Source organism: Tachypleus tridentatus, chromosome 2 (assembly GCF_004210375.1).
Source record: "Tachypleus tridentatus isolate NWPU-2018 chromosome 2, ASM421037v1, whole genome shotgun sequence".
In the NCBI taxonomy this organism is placed as follows: Eukaryota; Metazoa; Arthropoda; class Merostomata; order Xiphosura; family Limulidae; genus Tachypleus; species Tachypleus tridentatus.
Genome location: NC_134826.1, coordinates 55,730,408 through 55,748,108, shown reverse-complemented (window position 1 = coordinate 55,748,108; position 17,701 = coordinate 55,730,408). Strand labels below are relative to the sequence as shown.

The 17,701-nt window shown below is 34.1% G+C and overlaps 1 protein-coding gene across 1 annotated transcript in view; it reads right to left on the bottom strand.

Annotated features, from left to right (window-relative positions):
• Positions 1–7,134: 7,134 nt before the first annotated feature.
• Positions 7,135–17,701, bottom strand: part of LOC143243883 (macrophage mannose receptor 1-like) — a 34,320-nt gene continuing 23,753 nt past the window's right edge. The window contains exons 6-9 of the mRNA XM_076487651.1: positions 16,447–16,533; positions 14,421–14,861; positions 10,419–10,859; positions 7,135–8,180 (exon numbers count right to left, since the gene is read on the bottom strand). Of these exons, the coding sequence (XP_076343766.1) occupies positions 7,813–8,180; positions 10,419–10,859; positions 14,421–14,861; positions 16,447–16,533 (1,337 nt within the window). The 3' untranslated portion in view covers positions 7,135–7,812. The remainder of the gene's footprint in view (positions 8,181–10,418; positions 10,860–14,420; positions 14,862–16,446; positions 16,534–17,701) is intronic.

The following is a 17,701-nucleotide window of genomic DNA, read 5'->3' as shown; positions in this document are numbered from 1 at the left end:
TAGTTATTGTATTTTTTACACAGTGTTGTGCAAGAAATTTTCTTAGAAAATTTCAAGTGTTTACGATCATATTTGTTTGAAAAAAAAGTCGGTGTGATTTAGAAATATGCATGCCACACAACAAGCCTTGTTATATGGACCCCTTTGGGGTCTATTTCACTTTTACATGGACAAGAATATCTTTAAGATTTCTGCTCTTATAGAAAAAGACGACAGAAACTTCTGGAAATATTTGTCTAACATGATTAGCCAATTGTAGCCGATTATTTTTCTTTTTTCAGAACACAGGAAACGTTTATGAGTTTACAGTGATATCTAATAACAAGAGTAATTCTGTTTGAAATTTACTATTTTACTGTTAGTTAGTTAGTGATCACCATTAGATTCCATCCAGAAACATAGGGCCGCAATCGCTTGTGGATTCTTCAACAAGAATTTAAGTGAGTAGGTTGTTAGTCCACTGCACCGAGCCGTCCCTAACTTAGCAGTGTAAGACTAGAGGGAAGGCAGCTAGTCTTCACCACCCACCGCCAACTCTTGGGCTACTCTTTTACCAATGAATAGTGGGATTGACCGTCACATTATAACGCCCCCACGGCTGGGAGGGCGAGCATGTTTGGTGCGACGCGGGCGCGAACCCGCGACCCTCGGATTACGAGTCGCACGCCTTACGCGCTTGGCCATGCCAGGCCATATTTTACTGTTTAGGGATGTGTTTTGTTGATTGTTGTCAGTTTTTCAGTCTACCTGCCAATGTCCCTTTCTCCATATCCTCTGGGTAACATGGTTTCTTTCATATCCTTGGTATGTGTTCTGTAATTTGTTTCGTCTCAACTGTCTCTATATCCTCTTTGTAACATGGTTTATTTCATATCCTTGGTGTGTTTTCTGTAATTTGTTTCATCTAAACTGTCTTTATCCTCTGTGCAATATGGTTTCTTTCATATCCTTGCTGTGTTTTCTGTATGTTGTTTCATCTCAACTGATTATCTTTATTTGAATGTAAAGTTTTCGCATATAAAGTTTTAGTAGCTTAGTTTTAAACTATAAATAATTTCACACACTATTTGACATGTAGTCAAACGTTTACAGGGAAGACGAAAAGTACTGATCCACGTGAACGAAAGTAACTTATTGACCAGCATGTTGTGTGAAAATTATACGAATAATATTTTTGAACCGGGTCAAGAAAGTAGAAAACACACGACATGCTAATATAACACACACTTTGTTATTCTACAATGTTAGGCTTAAGAATACTCAGCTAACACTGCACAAAAGGTTTTTGCTTCTTGAACACTGTTGGGTGTTCCTTATACATTTTTGGCTTCTGATCACGAAAATCACGTCCAAACTTGCCCATCACGTACCGTTTCATCAACATCTTCAGTTTTGTCATGTTTTTTCTTATATTTCTGTCCAAAAAAATTCGTTTCTGTAAGAGACCTATGAACAATGTTTTCTGCAGTCTGGGCATGTCCAGGCATGAAGTCAGGCCAGGTTGGAAGCTGTTCTGTGGAAGTATGCAGCCCGGTCAGGCCGGAGCCAGCTTTACACTGTCTCAGCAGGCTATAAAAGTGGCTTGCATACACAGATGCTGTTCATTGGATTAATATAGACCTTATTGGGTGTAAGTATTGTTTCAGAATATAGCATTGTCTCAGTAGCACTGTAACAAATAAGTCAGATGTTATAGACGTTTTACAGGACGATTGGTGTCGGTCAATGTGTCTCGTCAATGTCGAAACAGTCGCGATATATTCTGCTATATTTGTGGCGAGTATATGATTGTTCATCAGAGATGCTTAATGACTGCTCTTGTGAAGAAAGCATATCATCTGTACTTTGACTGTAAAATTGGTGATCAAGACCAGGAATGGGCGTCTCACTTTTGCTGTGCGACATGTGCTGTCTGTCTGAGAGCTTGGCTCAGAGGCACTCGTTTGCTGTCCCTATGATATGGCGAGAACAGAAAGACCATGTGACGGACTGTTACTTTTGTTTGACTGTGTCTGGTTTCTCTGTCAAAAACAAGAAGTCAATTGAATACCCTAATCTGCCTTCAGCAATGAGACCCGTGCCACATGACGACAGTCTTCCAATTCCGAAACCACCAGAGGAATGGACCTTAGACGAATCAGATGAAGAAACTGCAATAAAGGGAACTGGCAATGACATTGATCCGGATTTTCAGGCGATCCACATCTCATAACACAGTCACAATTAAACTATCTGGTCAGAGATTTGGGTTTGTCAAAAGCAAAAGCCGAATTGCTGGGTTCGAGACTACAGGAATGGTGTTTGCTATCACCAGGTACGAAAATTTCTGTTTTTAAAAGCCGCCAAGATGATATAACCAAATTCTTTGCACAATTTGACAGTCTCTGTTTCTGTGTTGACATTGAAGGATTGTTCTCTGCTTTTGGTTGTGACCATGACCCGCAAGAGTGGCGTCTCTTTATTGATTCATCAACGTTAAGCCTCAAAGCTGTTCTGTTACACAATGACAACGTTCACCCTTCAATACCTGTTGGATATGCAGCACACATGAAAGAAATCTACAAGAACATGAAAATATTGCTGAAGCACATCCAGTACACCAAGTACAACTGGAATATCTGTGGAAATCTGAAAGTCGTTGCTCTGTTAAAACGTTAGTTCCAGGACAGAAAAATGTGGCGCATGAACCGCTTGTCGATCCGGCAAAGATTTTTTTCCTCCTCTTCACATAAAATTGGACTAATGAAGAATTTCGTGAAAACAATGAACAAAGAAGGCAAAGGTTTTCGTTATTTAAGACAGATGTTCCCAAGAATAACTGAGGCCAAGATCAAAGAGGGCATTTTGTTGGCCCTCAGATCAGACATGTTATGAGTGACAAGCGGTTCCAAGATCTGTTAGTTGGGCCGGAAAAGATTGCCTGGAAAGCCTTTAAAGACGTTGTTGACAATTTTCTTGGCAATTACAGAGCCCTACATTGCATTCAGCTGGTAGACAAACTTCTCAAAGCATACAAAACAATGAAGTGCAACATGTCACTTAAAATTCATCTCCTCCACTCACACTTGGACTTCTTCCCCGTAAGTCTCGGTGCTGTCAGTGAAGAACACGATGAAAGGTTTCACCAGTACATTGCTACAATGGAAAAACAATATCAGGGCAACTGGAATCCGTCAATGCTTGCTGACCATTGTTGGACACTGAAACGTGATGCACCGGACATTGAATACAAACGAAAATCAGGAGCAAAACACTTTTAATTATCTTGAACTTAATAGCGTATTAGAAACATAAACGCAATTAAACACGTTATTGCCGGTAAACAGTTAACTGTCTATTTCTCAGAGTTCCTACGTAATGAAGCAAAACCAAAACTATATTTGTGCATACCTGTCACAATCAGCAAAAACTTTTCAGGAAGTAAAACGTTTCAAAAAAATTGTTGTGCAGTGATAACTAAACCTTTAAACTGCATTGTTTTTATAAAAAACAAATAATTATTTGTGATCTATATTCTTTCAAATAATAGGCATGTAATAAATAATATAACAGATATATATTTTGCCTTTGCCAAGACATTGCAAAATAAGCTTTACCGTCTATACAAGAACTTACCAGTTCGCTTGAACTATCAGAAATATGACTTTTGTATATGTGCTGAATATTATGTAATATCAACTGTTAATGTTTACCAGCGGCACAAGAGGCCATGACACAATACAAACATGCTTCTTCGTCTATTGACTCACACTAAACAGTACTGTTGATGTATTCGGCTAATCTATATAAATATAATAGTTCTGTCTGTTGTATGCCTTGGTAACTACTGAAGGTATACCCTGTTCAGTCACTACATCTAGCATAATGTAAAATCAATTTACGTTTCCTGTCTTCACAGTAGTTGTTACCCGTTTTCTAGGATAATGTAAAATCAATGTTCTTTACATGTTTTCCTAGTACTTGTTACCCCTTATTTATCATAATGTGAAATAAATGTACGTTTCCTGTTTTCACAACAGTTGTTACCCCTTATCTACGATAAAATAAAATATCTACATTTCCTGTTTTACAGCAATTGTTACCCCAGTTATCTAGGATAATGTAAAATAAGTAGTACGATGCATGTTTTCACAGCACTTGTTACGCTTTATCTTAAATAATGTAAAATCAATGTACATTTGCTGTTTTCACAGTACTTATTACCCCTTATTAAATATAATGTAAACTCAGTGTAATTTACTGTTTTCAAAATACTTGTTACCCCTTATGAAGGACAAAGTAAAATCAATGTTCTTTACCTGTTTTCACAGTACTTGTTACACCTTATCTACGATAATGTAAAATCAACGTATGTTTCCTGTTTTCACAGTACTTGTTATCATTTATTTAGTCTAATATAAAATAAGTGTACTATATTTGTTTTCACAGTAGTTGTTATCCCTTATCTAGGACAATGTAAATTCAGTGTATGTTTACTGTTACCACAGCACTTGTTACTCTTTATCTAGGATAATGTAAAATCAATGTACATTACCTGTTTTCACAGTACCTGTTACCCTTTATATAGAGTAACGTAAATTTAATTTACGTTTTCTATTTTCTCAATACTTGTTACTCCTTATCACAGGTAATGTAAAGTCAATGTACTTTACATGTTTTCACAGTACTTGTTACCCCTTATCTAGGATAATATAAAATCGGTGTACGTTTCCTGTTTTCATAGTACTTGTTACACCTTATGTAAGATGATATAAAATGAACTTAGGTTTCTTGTTTTGTTAATTCTTGTTACCCGTAATCTAGGATAATGTAAAATCAATGTACTTTACCTGTTTTCACAGCACTTGTTACCCCTTATGAAGGATAATGTAAAATCAATGTACTTTACCTGTTTTCACAGCACTTGTAACCCCTTATCTAGCATAATGCAAAATTAATGTACATTTCCTGTTTTCACAGTACTTGTTACACCTTACCTAGGATAATGTAAAATCAATGTATATTTCTTTTTTTTTTCACAGCAGTTGTTACACCTTATCATGGATAATGTAAAATCAATGTACTTTACCTATCTTCACAGCACATGTAACCCCTTATCTAGGATAATGTAAAATCAAATTATTTTACCTGTTATCACAGCCCTTGTTACGATTGATTTAGGATAATGTAAAATCAAGTACATTTCCGTTTTACACAGTACTTGTTATCCTCTATCTAGAAAAATGTACAATCAATTTACGTTTTCTGTTTTCACTGTACTTTTTATCCCTTATCTAGGATAATATAAAATTAATGTTATTTATCTGTTTCCACAGTACTTGTTACCTCTCATGTAGGATAATACAATATCAATGTATGTTTCCTGTTTTCACAGCACTCGTCTAGGATAATGTTAAATTGAAGTATGTTACCTATTTTTGCAGTGCTTGTTATTACTTATCTTGGATAATGTAAAATGAATGTTCTGTACCTATTTTCACAGTACTTGTTACCCCTTATCTACGATAATGTAAAATCAATGTACGTTTCTTGTTTCCACAGCACTTGTTACCCTTGATTCAGGGTAATGCAAATTCAATGTACGTTTCCTGTTTTTCGAAGTACTTGTTACTCCTTATCTGGGATAATATAAAATCAATGTACTTTACATGTTTTTTACAGTACTTGTTACCCCTTATCTAGTATAATATAAAATCAGTATACGCTTCCTGATTTCACACTACTTCTTACCCATTGTCTATGATAATATAAATCATGGCACGTTTCCTGTTTTCACAGTAGTTGTTACCCCTTATCATGAAAAATGTAAAATCAATGTATTTTACTAGTTTTTGCAGTACTTGTTACCCCTTATGTAAGATAATGTAAAATCTAAGTACGTTTCCTATTTTCACGGTAGTTGTTACCTCTTACACAGGATAATGTAAAATCAATGTAAGTTTCCTGTTTTGACAGCACTTGTATGCTTTATCAAGGATAATGTGAAATCAATGAATAAAATCTGTTTTGACAGTACTTACTACCAGTTTTCTAGCATAATGCAAAATCAATATACGTTTCGTGTTTTCACCGTACATGTAACCCTTTATCTTGGATCATGTTAAATCAATGTAATTTACCTGTTTTCACAATATGTTTTACCCCTTATCTAGGATAATATAAAATCAATATACTTTACCTGTTTTCACAGTACTTGTTACCCATTAACTAGCAGAATGTAAAATCAATGTACATTTCCTGTTTTCACAATATATGTTACCCCTTATCTAGGATAATGTAAAATCAATGCACTTTACATGCTATAACAGTACTTATTACCACTTATTTAGGGTAATACACAATCAATCTGTTTCCTGTTTACACAGTACTTTTTACCCGTCATCTAGGGTAATGTAAAAACAATGTATATTTCCTGTTTTCATAGTACTTGTTACACGATGTGTAAGATAATGTAAAATCAATTTACGTTTCCTGTTTTTACAGTAGTTGTTACCTGTTGTCTAGGATAATGCAATATGAATGTAATTTTCCTGTTTTCACAGCACTTTTTACTTCTTATCTATCATAATATGAAATAAATATACGTTTTCTGTTTTCACAGTAGTTGTTATCCCTTATCTATGATCCTGTATAATCAATGTATGTTTCCTGTTTTTACAGCAATCATTACCTGTTATCTAGGGTAATGTAAAATTATTTTACATTTCCTGTTTTCAAAGTACTTGTTACCCCTTATCTGGGATAATGTAAAATGAATGTATTTTACCTGTTTTTACAGAACTTGTTATTCCTCATCTAGGATAATGTAAAATAAATGTACGTTTTCTATTTTCACAGTACCTTTTACCCTTTATGTATGATAATGTAAAATCAATGTTGGGCTTCCACTTGTAAGATAAAATCACTGAAAATTTAAGTATAAAAAAACTTTGCTTAAAAATCATGTTTCTTATTATTATTTGGTAACTTATTTTTGAAATAGTGAATTCAGCAGATTTATGACACAGAAAACGTTAATGTATGTATTCAACCATTATAATCTACACATCAATTATTAATTGTTCAAAATAGTAAATTAAACATGTTTATGATACAGAAAACATGTATTCAACTATTATAATCTACATACCAGTTACTGTTGATGAAAGTAGTGAATTTGAACAAGTTTGTGACACAGAAAACAGTGTATTCAGTTATTATAATCTACATACCAGTTACTATTGTTTAAAGTAGTGCATTAAACGAGATCATGGCACAGCAAAATATGTATTCAGTTATTATAATCTACATACCAGTTACTATTGTTGAAAGTAGTGAACTTAAAGAGGTTCATAAGAAAGAAAACAATGTATTCAGTTATTATAATCTACATACTAGTTACTATTGTTAAAAGTAGTGAAATAAACAGGTTCATGACAGAAAGTAGTGTGTCCAGTTGTTATAAGCTTCATACTAGTTGCTGTTGTTCAAACTAGTGAATTAAACATGTTCCTGACACAGAAAACAATGCATTCAGTTATTATAATCTACACATCTGCTATTAACTGGGATTGATAAAACTAATGGAAATTCTTTATTTGATCAAGGAATCATAGCCTTTTCTGTAATTTCATTTAGATATGTTTAAAATTGTGTTCAAAAATCAGTTTGTTTTCTTTTTTGCTGTGAGAAATGCTGCTTCTGCCATACAGGCTTCAAAAACCCCAATAAAAATTATTTTTAAGGTGGATCAAAGTTGGTGTATTGTATCACTGTGAATACAGAGCACAAAGATTCTACTGAAAGTGTACATATCTTGGTAACACTGTGGTTTCACCCCCATATCTGACAGACGGCACGGTGTTCTTCTGTACATGACAGTTCCACCCATTTGAAATCTTCTTCTCTGTCCATAGCCACACAGGACTGGACACCATCTGACACGTGAGATGTTGTCCAGAAAAACTGTGTCACTTCCGTACCATCCAGGAACATGTAGGTGTCTGTGGTCATTTTGTCATTAACACCTATCCAATAGTAACGATAGGTGCTAAAACTACTGTTAAGCCAGCCTGCTATAAAGTCATGGGTTGATTTACTTTTTGCCATCAAAAGAGCTCCATTTTGGGAGTCACAATGTGCTTTACCACCAGTATATGTGAGCAGTTGGGAATCTGTTTTGTAGCTGGATGGTGTCTTTCCTGTAAGAAATATCAGACTATAATAATTGTACATTAGTATATGTTTCATTTAGTTTTAATCTACAGCATCTTTCCAATAATTCTAAATTATCTTGTTGTTTATAGAAATAGTCATGGCAAAAAGCAGTCATTCAGTACTTGTTAAAACTTCAAGATGTTGTTACAGGTTTATTGACAAAGAATATTTTACTCTGAATATAAAATAAACTTCATCATAAAAAACTCAAGTTATACTTAATATCTAAAGTTTAATAAAATCCTGTTAAATCTGTTGGGTTCCAAATGAGAAGGATCAGCTTCATGAAATATGACAGAGGTGGTTATCTTCTGAGATTTGTAAGAGGAATCAGTCTTATAAAGTATGTATATGGTTATCATCTGGTGAATATAAGAGGAATCAGTCTTATAAAGTATGTATATGGTTATCATCTGGTGAATATAAGAGAAATCAGTCTTATAAAGTATGTATATGGTTATCTTCTGGTGAATATAAGAGGAATCAGTCTTATAAAGTATGTATATGGTTATCTTCTGGTGAATATAAGAGGAATTAGTCTTAAAGTAAGTGGGTGATGGTTAAGAGGATTTTGTCTCATGAAATAAATATATGGTGTCTAACAGGAATAAGTTTCATGAAATTTGTGTTTAATGCTGAACATGTGAAGTGATGATTAAAATGTTGTATCTAAAAAACATACATTAATTTATCTATAATAAAGTGGTTATTATAATTAACTGAGTCTAAAAGGTGAATTAATTTTTTTGGAATTTTCTGAAGTCAAGATAGTGAATGAGATAACTATATTGTATTGGTGAATAGAAGGTGAGTTAGCTAACCATGATATATTGTATAGGTGAATAGAAGGTGAGTTAGCTAACTATGATATATTGTATGGGTGGATAGAAAGTGACTTAGCTAACTATTGTATTGGTGGATAGAAGGTGAGTTAGCTAACCATGATATATTGTATGGGTGGATAGAAAGTGACTTAGCTAACTATGATATATTGTATGAGTGGACAGAAAGTGACTTAGCTAACTATTGTATTGGTGGAGAGAAGGTTAATTAGTTGATTATATTGAACTGGTGGATAGAAGGTAAAGTAGCTGCCTATGTTGTATTGGTGGATAGAAGGTTACTTAGCCAACTATATTGTACTGGTGGGTTGAAAGTAAATTAGCTGACTATATTGTACTGGTGGATACAAAAATTTACTAGCTGAATATACTGTACTCATGGATAGAAAGTAAATTAGCTGACTGTATTATATCAGTGGATAGAAGGTGAATTAGATGACTATACTCCATTGGTGGCTAGAAGGTGAATTAACTGACTATATTCTAGTGGTGGATAGAAGGTAAATTAGCTGATGAAATTGTACTGGTGGGTAGAAGGTGTGTTAGCTGACTATACTGTATTAGTGGATGAAAGATCAATTGGCTGACTGTATTCAACTGATGTATAAAAGGTAAATTAGCTGACTATATTGTACTGATGGATAGAAGGTAAATTAGCTGACTATATTGTAGAGATAGATAGAAAGTAAATTAGCTGACTATATTGTACTGGTAGGTAGAAGGTGAGTTAGCCAACTGTATTGTATTAGTGAATATTTTGTTCAATCTCAACAATATGTCAATAAATATTCATATTCAGGATTAGGGCATTAATTCCCTTTTTGGAACGTACCTACAATTAATAAGTTTTGTGCATATGTTAATTGGCTTGCCGGAGATATAGTATTAGAAACAAAGCAATTTTTTGTTGCTTATATGTTTATCACATTCAGTTTTCATGCTCAGAGCATATGAAGCAGTAATTCAAAAATAGACCATTATAATAAACTAATTTAATGACATATTTAGTTTTTATACTGAACTATATTAATTAAGTAATTTCTAACAATGTATTTAAAATAATTTAATGTGATGATAAAATCTATTGATGTATGCCACAATAAAATGGAAATTGCTCTGAAAGTTACAATAGGTGGCATAAAGATAAAAAAATCCATAGTGTCAAGAATTAAATTTGTAACATTTCTCTTGTTGTAAACAGTGATGAGGGTTAGTACATTAATTGCAATGACTTGTAAGAACACGTTTTAACATGTTTCTCTTCTTGTAAACAGTAATGAATGGTAGTACAATAATCATTATGTCTTGTTAGAACATGTTTTAATGTGTTTCACTTCTTGTAAAGTATGATGTAAAGTGGATATAAAATTAAGTTCTTACCAACATAAGGATTTGCAGTTGATTGTCCAATCATCTGTGTAGTTGAAGAACTGGCCACCACTGTTGTGCTCTGCACTTCCCATATCTGACAGACAGCAAAATGTTCCTCAGTACAGGGAAGTTCCACCCATTCATAACCTTGGTCTCTGTCCATAGCCACACAGGACTGGACACTATCTGACATGTGAGATGTTGTCCAGAAAAACTGTGTCACATCTGCACCATCCAGAAACATGTAGGTGTCTGTGGTCATTTTGTCATTAACACCTATCCAACAGTAGCGGTGGCTGTTAAAATTTGTGTTAATCCAGTTTCCAATAAAGTCATGGATCATTTGACTTTTTGGCATGAAAAGGGCTCCATTCTGGTTGTCACAGTAGGTCTTACCAGCATTATAGGTGAAGAGTTGGGAACTTACATGATAGTGGTCTACTGTCTTTCCTGTAAAGAACATTAGACATTGTATGTTATCATACATTCTTATAACATTACTAAAGATAACTATTTTTGTACATGCTTAGATAAATTAGTTCAGTATGTTGTACTGGTGGATAGAGAGTGAGTTAGCTGACTATATTGTACTGGTGGATAGATGGTGAGTTAGTTGACTTTATTTTACTGGTCGATAGAAGATGAGATAGCTGACTATTGTATTGGCAAATATTTTGTTCTAAAAGAAATAGTTATAACTAATTTGTTCAGTCTCATCAATATGTCAACGAATATTCATGTTCAGGATTAGGACATGAATTCCCTTTCTAGAACATACCAAGAATTAATACGTTTTGTCCATATCTTAATTGGATTGCTGGGGGATATAGTATTAAAAAAGAAAGGAACTTTTTGTCACTTATACGTTTATTACATTTAGTTTTTATGTTGAGAACAAAAAACCACCAATTCAAAACACAGACACTATTATAATAAACTAATTTAATGATATTTAGTTTTTATACTGAACCATACAAATCAAGTAATTTCTAATAATGTATCTACTATAAATTAATGTGATGATAAAATCTATTGATGTTTGCCACAATAAAATAAAAATTGCTCCGAAAGTTACAATACGTGAAAAAAACAAAAGATAACCAAAATGTCTCGTATGAAGTTTGTAACGTGTTTCACTTCTTACAGTACAATAATCACAATGTCTCGTAAGAACAAGTTTTAACATGTTCACTTTTTTAAAGAGTGATGAATGGTACTACAATACCATCATGTAACAAATTTTACTTTTTCTTGTTCATGGGCAGAAAGTGTTATTTCCCAATTGTTGACACCTAAAGTAAATGGAAAATACCAATTTTTCTCTTCAATCTTTGCTTTTGTGGCTTGGGTAATGAGATTTTCAAATTTACCCAGTTTTCAGAATATTCCAGTTAAATTCAGTGCTGAGTAGCTGATAGAGAATTTTCTCGAACTTACAAAAATTTTCAAGAATGTTGCAGAACTTACGAGAATTTTCGAGAACCTTCTAGAATTTTCAATAACTTTCCATAGTAATATATATACAGGGGTTCACCAATCACCACTTCAGTTTAGTTCTAGCTGCCTAAGTGAACACATAGACATAACTGATTTTCTCACATATGACATCAAGAAGCTGCAAGAATTCTTCAGACGCATTCTGCTATGTATGTGGCCAATTTATCAAGACAAGAGTGAAAAAGTTCTCTGTGACAGTATCTTCTAAAATGTGTGAAGCCTACAAGACATAGTTCAGCATGCCAGTCGGGGATCAAGACAAACCCTGGGCACCTCGTTTTACCTACGAGCAGTGGAAAAAAACTCTAGAAGGTAAGATGGACAATTTTTGAATAGTGAGATTTTATATTATACAAATTTCATACTTTTTAAAATTTAAATATCTTTATTTATTTTTTTAAATTTCCAATAGTATAGAAAATATATCATAAAATTTTTGTATGAACCTCTTACACATCACTTGTGGATGAAATAATTTTTTCATAATTTTATTTCGCTCTTTTGCAGGATGGTACAGAAGGGAAAAGAGAGCTATGAACTTCGCTATTCCAAACATTTGGCATGAACCCACTGACCACTCAAGCAATTGCTACTTCTGCATGGTGGACCCTTCCAAACATTGGGCTGGCAAGAATGCATCTGCTATCATGTATCTGGACCTTTCATCATCCATTGCCCCAGTGCCACACTGCCCTGAGCTCCCTATACCCGCTCCGCCAGAGAGAAAGCAGCCACCTTCAGAAGAGAGCAATAAATCGGAAGAGGAAGTAGACGTTGAAGATCCAGATTACAATTTCAGAGTTGCAGCTCGTGAGAGAAACCCATACTACCCCAACCAAAGAGACCTCAATGACTTGATCAGAGAGTTTAGTCTAACAAAGTCGAATGTCGAGCTTTTTCATCTAGGCTTAAGGAGTGGGATTTGTTAGATGAAAGTGTGCAAGTCACAAGTCAGAGGATGCGTCACCAACATTTTGCAACTTCTTTGCTCGTCAAGAGGGGCTCTGTTTCTGCCACAATGTATCTGGTCTGTTCAAGGCAATTAGAATTGCTTGTAACCCAAATGAGTGCCGTCTCTTCATTGATAGCTCACCCAGAAGCCTTAAAGCTGTGCTGCTCCATAACAGAAATAAATATCGTCTCTTCCCCAGGCTCATACGGTGCACCTCAAAGAGGAATACAACAGTGTCAAGATCTTGGTAGAAGCCTTGAAGTATGATGAGTATGGCTGGGAGGTTATCGGAGATTTCAAAATGATAGTATTCCTGATGGTTCTCCAAAAAGGCTTTACCAAGTTTCCGTGTTATCTTTGCCTTTGGGACAGCAGGGACACCGCAGTGCACTACAACAGGAAACACTGACCACAACAGACAAAGTTCTCTGTGGGGAGGCACAATGTCAAGTGTGAGCCACTAGTGAACCTCAGAAGGTGTTGTTCCCACTACTGCACATAAAATTGGGTCTTATGAAACAATTTGTCACAGCTCTTGATAAGGAGTCTCCAGCCTTCGAGTTCCTTCAGGACTTCTTCCCCAAGCTGTCTGAGGCAAAGGTCAAAGCAGGTGTCTTCGTTGGACCACAAATAAAGATCCTGGAGTGCACAAAATTCGCCAAGAAACTCAAAGGAAGAAAAAATCTTGGGGCAGCTTTGTCGCAGTGGTTTGGGGCTTCTTGGGCAATCACAAGCCCGAAAATTATGTGAAACTGGTTGAGGCTCTGGTGTAGAACTACGGCAAAGTGGGCTGCAAGATATCCCTGAAAGTCCATATTCTTGAGGCTCATCTTGATAAATTCAAGGAGAACATGAGAGCACACTCAGAGGAGCAAGGCGAGCGCTTACACCAAGATACACTGGACATTATACGCCGCTACCAAGGAGCGTATAATGAAAACATGATGGGAGACTATATTTGGGGGCTGATACGTCAAAGTGATTTACATTACAGTCGCAAATCTCGAAAAACTACTCATTTCTAAACATTTTTGTATAACTTTAGTATAAGTACATGTAAATCTTGATTCATATGTTGTTTTATTCAGACCTTATGTAAATGAAAATGTGCAAATTTGCCCGTTATTACATAGAAAATAGATTAATTTCTAAATTTCATTATCCATGTCACAAAAGCAAAGTTTGAAGGGAATAATGGCCATTTTCTGTACTTTTACAACATAAGCAATTAAGAAATAACACATACCACCCAGGAACAAAATTTCTGTTTCACAGTTACACATTTTAACATGTTTCACTTCTTGTAAAGAATGATGAACGGTAGTACAATAATCACAATGTTTTGCAAGAACACGTTTTAACGTGTTTCACTTCTTGTAACAGTGATGAATGGTTGTACAATAATCACAATGTCTAGTAAAAACACGTTTTAATATGTTTCATTTCTTGTAAACAGTAATGAATGGTAGTACAATAATCATTATGTCTTGTTAGAACATGTTTTAACGTGTTTCACTTCTTGTAAAGTATGATGTAAAGTGGATATAAAATTAAGTTCGTACCAACATAAGGATTTGCAGTTGATTGTGTAGCCATCTGTGTGGTTGAAGAACTGGCCGCCACTGTTGTGCTCTGCACTTCCCATATCTGACAGACAGCAAAATGTTCCTCAGTGCAGGGAAGTTCCACCCATTCATAACCTTGGTCTCTGTCCATAGCCACACAGGACTGGACACTATCTGACATGTGAGATGTTGTCCAGAAAAACTGTGTTACATCTGCACCATCCAGAAACATGTAGGTGTCTGTGGTCATTTTGTCATTAACACCTATCCAACAGTAGCGGTGGCTGTTAAAATTTGTGTTAATCCAGTTTCCAATAAAGTCATGGATCATTTGACTTTTTGGCATAAAAAGGGCTCCATTCTGGTTGTCACAGTAGGTCTTACCAGCATCATAGGTGAAGAGTTGGGAACTTACATGATAGTGGTCTACTGTCTTTCCTGTAAAGAACATTAGACATTGTATGTTATCGTATGTTCTTATAACATTACTAAAGATAACTCTTTTTATACAAGCTTAGGTAAATATTTCTTTTATACCATTCTATTTCTAAAGAAAATAATTTGTTTAATTGATAGAAAACTAGCTATAGAAAGAAATTGTCATTTGATTTCGTGAGTATTACTGGGTGAAGATATGTGAGAAACGTTTATGATTTGATTTCAAAGTTATTACCAATGAATGTTATCTGAAAATTGTATATTGGTTTGTATCATATTCAAAGTCAATCGTATTCATGTTTTATTCAAGAGAGCTTTGAAAGTTTAAAATGGTTACGAAATGACAAACAATGATAAAATTGTGATACAATATTAAAGATTTTGATTAAAATCTGTCATCTTTTCAATCATTGAGAAATCACACTTTTCAGACCCTGTGCTTCCAAACAAAAATGTCGTATTATTCCTCTCGTAAACAGGATAATCATGATATAAAGGTAATTAAAACTCTACAATATAGGGCAGTGTATAAGTAGAAGTCGCCCTCCCTACTCTTCCCACTTTCATCATGAAAACTCTACAATAGAGAAACCTAAACAGTATGATTGTTATTCTCCATTACTCCAGCAACCCGTAGTAAAACGACAATAGAGGTCGCTGTATTTGATTTTATTGTTTCTCCTCCTTACAAATCAAAAGAAATAGTGTGAGTGTTTAGTTAAACAGTTCATTAAACTTAACGTAAGTCATATCTTACATAGAAGTTGTTTTTAGAATAGTAAGTTACACAACATATAGGTATTATCAGAGGGAATGAGTTACACAAGATATATGTATAATCAGAGGGAATAAGTTACACAAGATATAGGTATTATCAGAGGGAATAAGTTACACAAGATATAGGTATAATCAGAGGGGAAAGTTACACAAGATATAGGTATTATCAGAGGGAATGAGTTACACAAGATATAGGTATAATCAGAGGGGAAAGTTACACAAGATATAGGTATTATCAGAGGGAATAAGTTACACAAGATATAGGTATAATCAGAGGGGAAAGTTACACAAGATATAGGTATTATCAGAGGGAATGAGTTACACAAGATATAGGTATAATCAGAGGGGAAAGTTACACAAGATATAGGTATTATCAGAGGGAATGAGTTACGCAAGAAGACAGGTATTATCAAAAAGAGGAAATTTCAAAATATAGACAGCATCAACAACTTGACAATCAAATTACAGTAGATTATGTAATAAGGTCTGTCAAACATGATTAAAATAAGGATTTGTTTTTATTTTATGTAAGTTTCACACGTTCCTTTTTTCATTTATCTTTTGAATACATCAGAACGGTCACTTGTCTTCGTAACATCACGAAACACTCAAAACACCACATTCGGTAACTAAGTTTATCAACAATTTTTCTTTCAGATAAAAATGCGAAAATTAAGTATAGTAAATCGTTATTAGCTTAATAAATATTAAATCTACAGATAATACTATTAGAAAATCAGAAGTTCGTTACCCTACCACACACGATATATATATATATATTGGAATATCTAAATAACAAAATGCATACCAATATAAGGATTAGCTGTAGATGACGCTGTGGAAAGTTCAGTGAACAACAATGTGGTGGCAACATTTGTCGCAGTAGTTGTTTCATCTGGAATCATATAATAGATGTTGATAATTAGTTCAAACGATGACTATAGTAAGAGTCATTGTATTTGGCTCGCTCAGAAATTTTTAATTTTTCGTTTGTTCCCCTTCTTATTGTCTTTTCGGAGTCGTTACTATGATGTTTGGTTCATGATACAAATAAATATGTAGAAATTGTGAATTTTTCTACATTAAAATAAAAGTAGAAAATATAAGAAACGCTTGAATACCACAAAAACCTAACAGCGATGTCCAAAAGGCACAACATGTTCTAATTACACGTAAAAATTTCAAAATGTCACTGTCAAATGCAAAATATGCTTGTATAGATAATAATTATTCATTGTATTACTGGTTGCTTGCTTATCTTTGCAAGTTTGGTTCAATATGTATGTACATGAAATGTAATGTTCTAGATCAGTTTCATCAATTGTATTTCACAGTTTTCTCAATGCTAATCTGCTGTGCTGGTTTTGTGTGGTGTTCACACACCAAACTGATTTCCCCCGAGACTGGCAAAGTAGATCCATAAAATAACAAAATATTCATCAAGATATTTACTTGAAAATAAGTCTATATTCACTGACTAACTGAGTTTGTGAGAAATAAAAATATTAAACACATATGTTCAACCACAATAAACCATCTTTATTCAAACAAATACGTAAAAATGTACTTTATATGCCACATGAATTGTCATCTACACTGAAGTATTAGGTTTGAAGTCGTCTGTATCTAATTCAGATAGGGTTGTATTATTGTGACACATTTTTGTTGGCAGATTATAAGCTATATGGTGAAAATCATTTAGCGTTCAGCCAACGTGACAATAAAAGATTAGTTTTATATCTTCTTTCACATTTTTATTATTATTATTTATTTACAGGCCTATACATGTTGTAACTTATTCTAGGCCTAAGTTTAATGTTACACAATCTGCAATATACTACCGTAAAAATAAACTTAATTATACAAAATAATTCAATATGCTTGGTAGCGAGCACTCACCCAAAAACATATGCGATAATTGATTTATGCTTTTAGGAAACAATTCCCTATCTTGTCGAGGATTCACCCTACTCCTGCAAGTTTTACACCTTTATTGACTAGTTCACTCCTATTTATTTGAAGTTAAGCACAAAATTACACAATGTAATATGTATGCTCTGCTC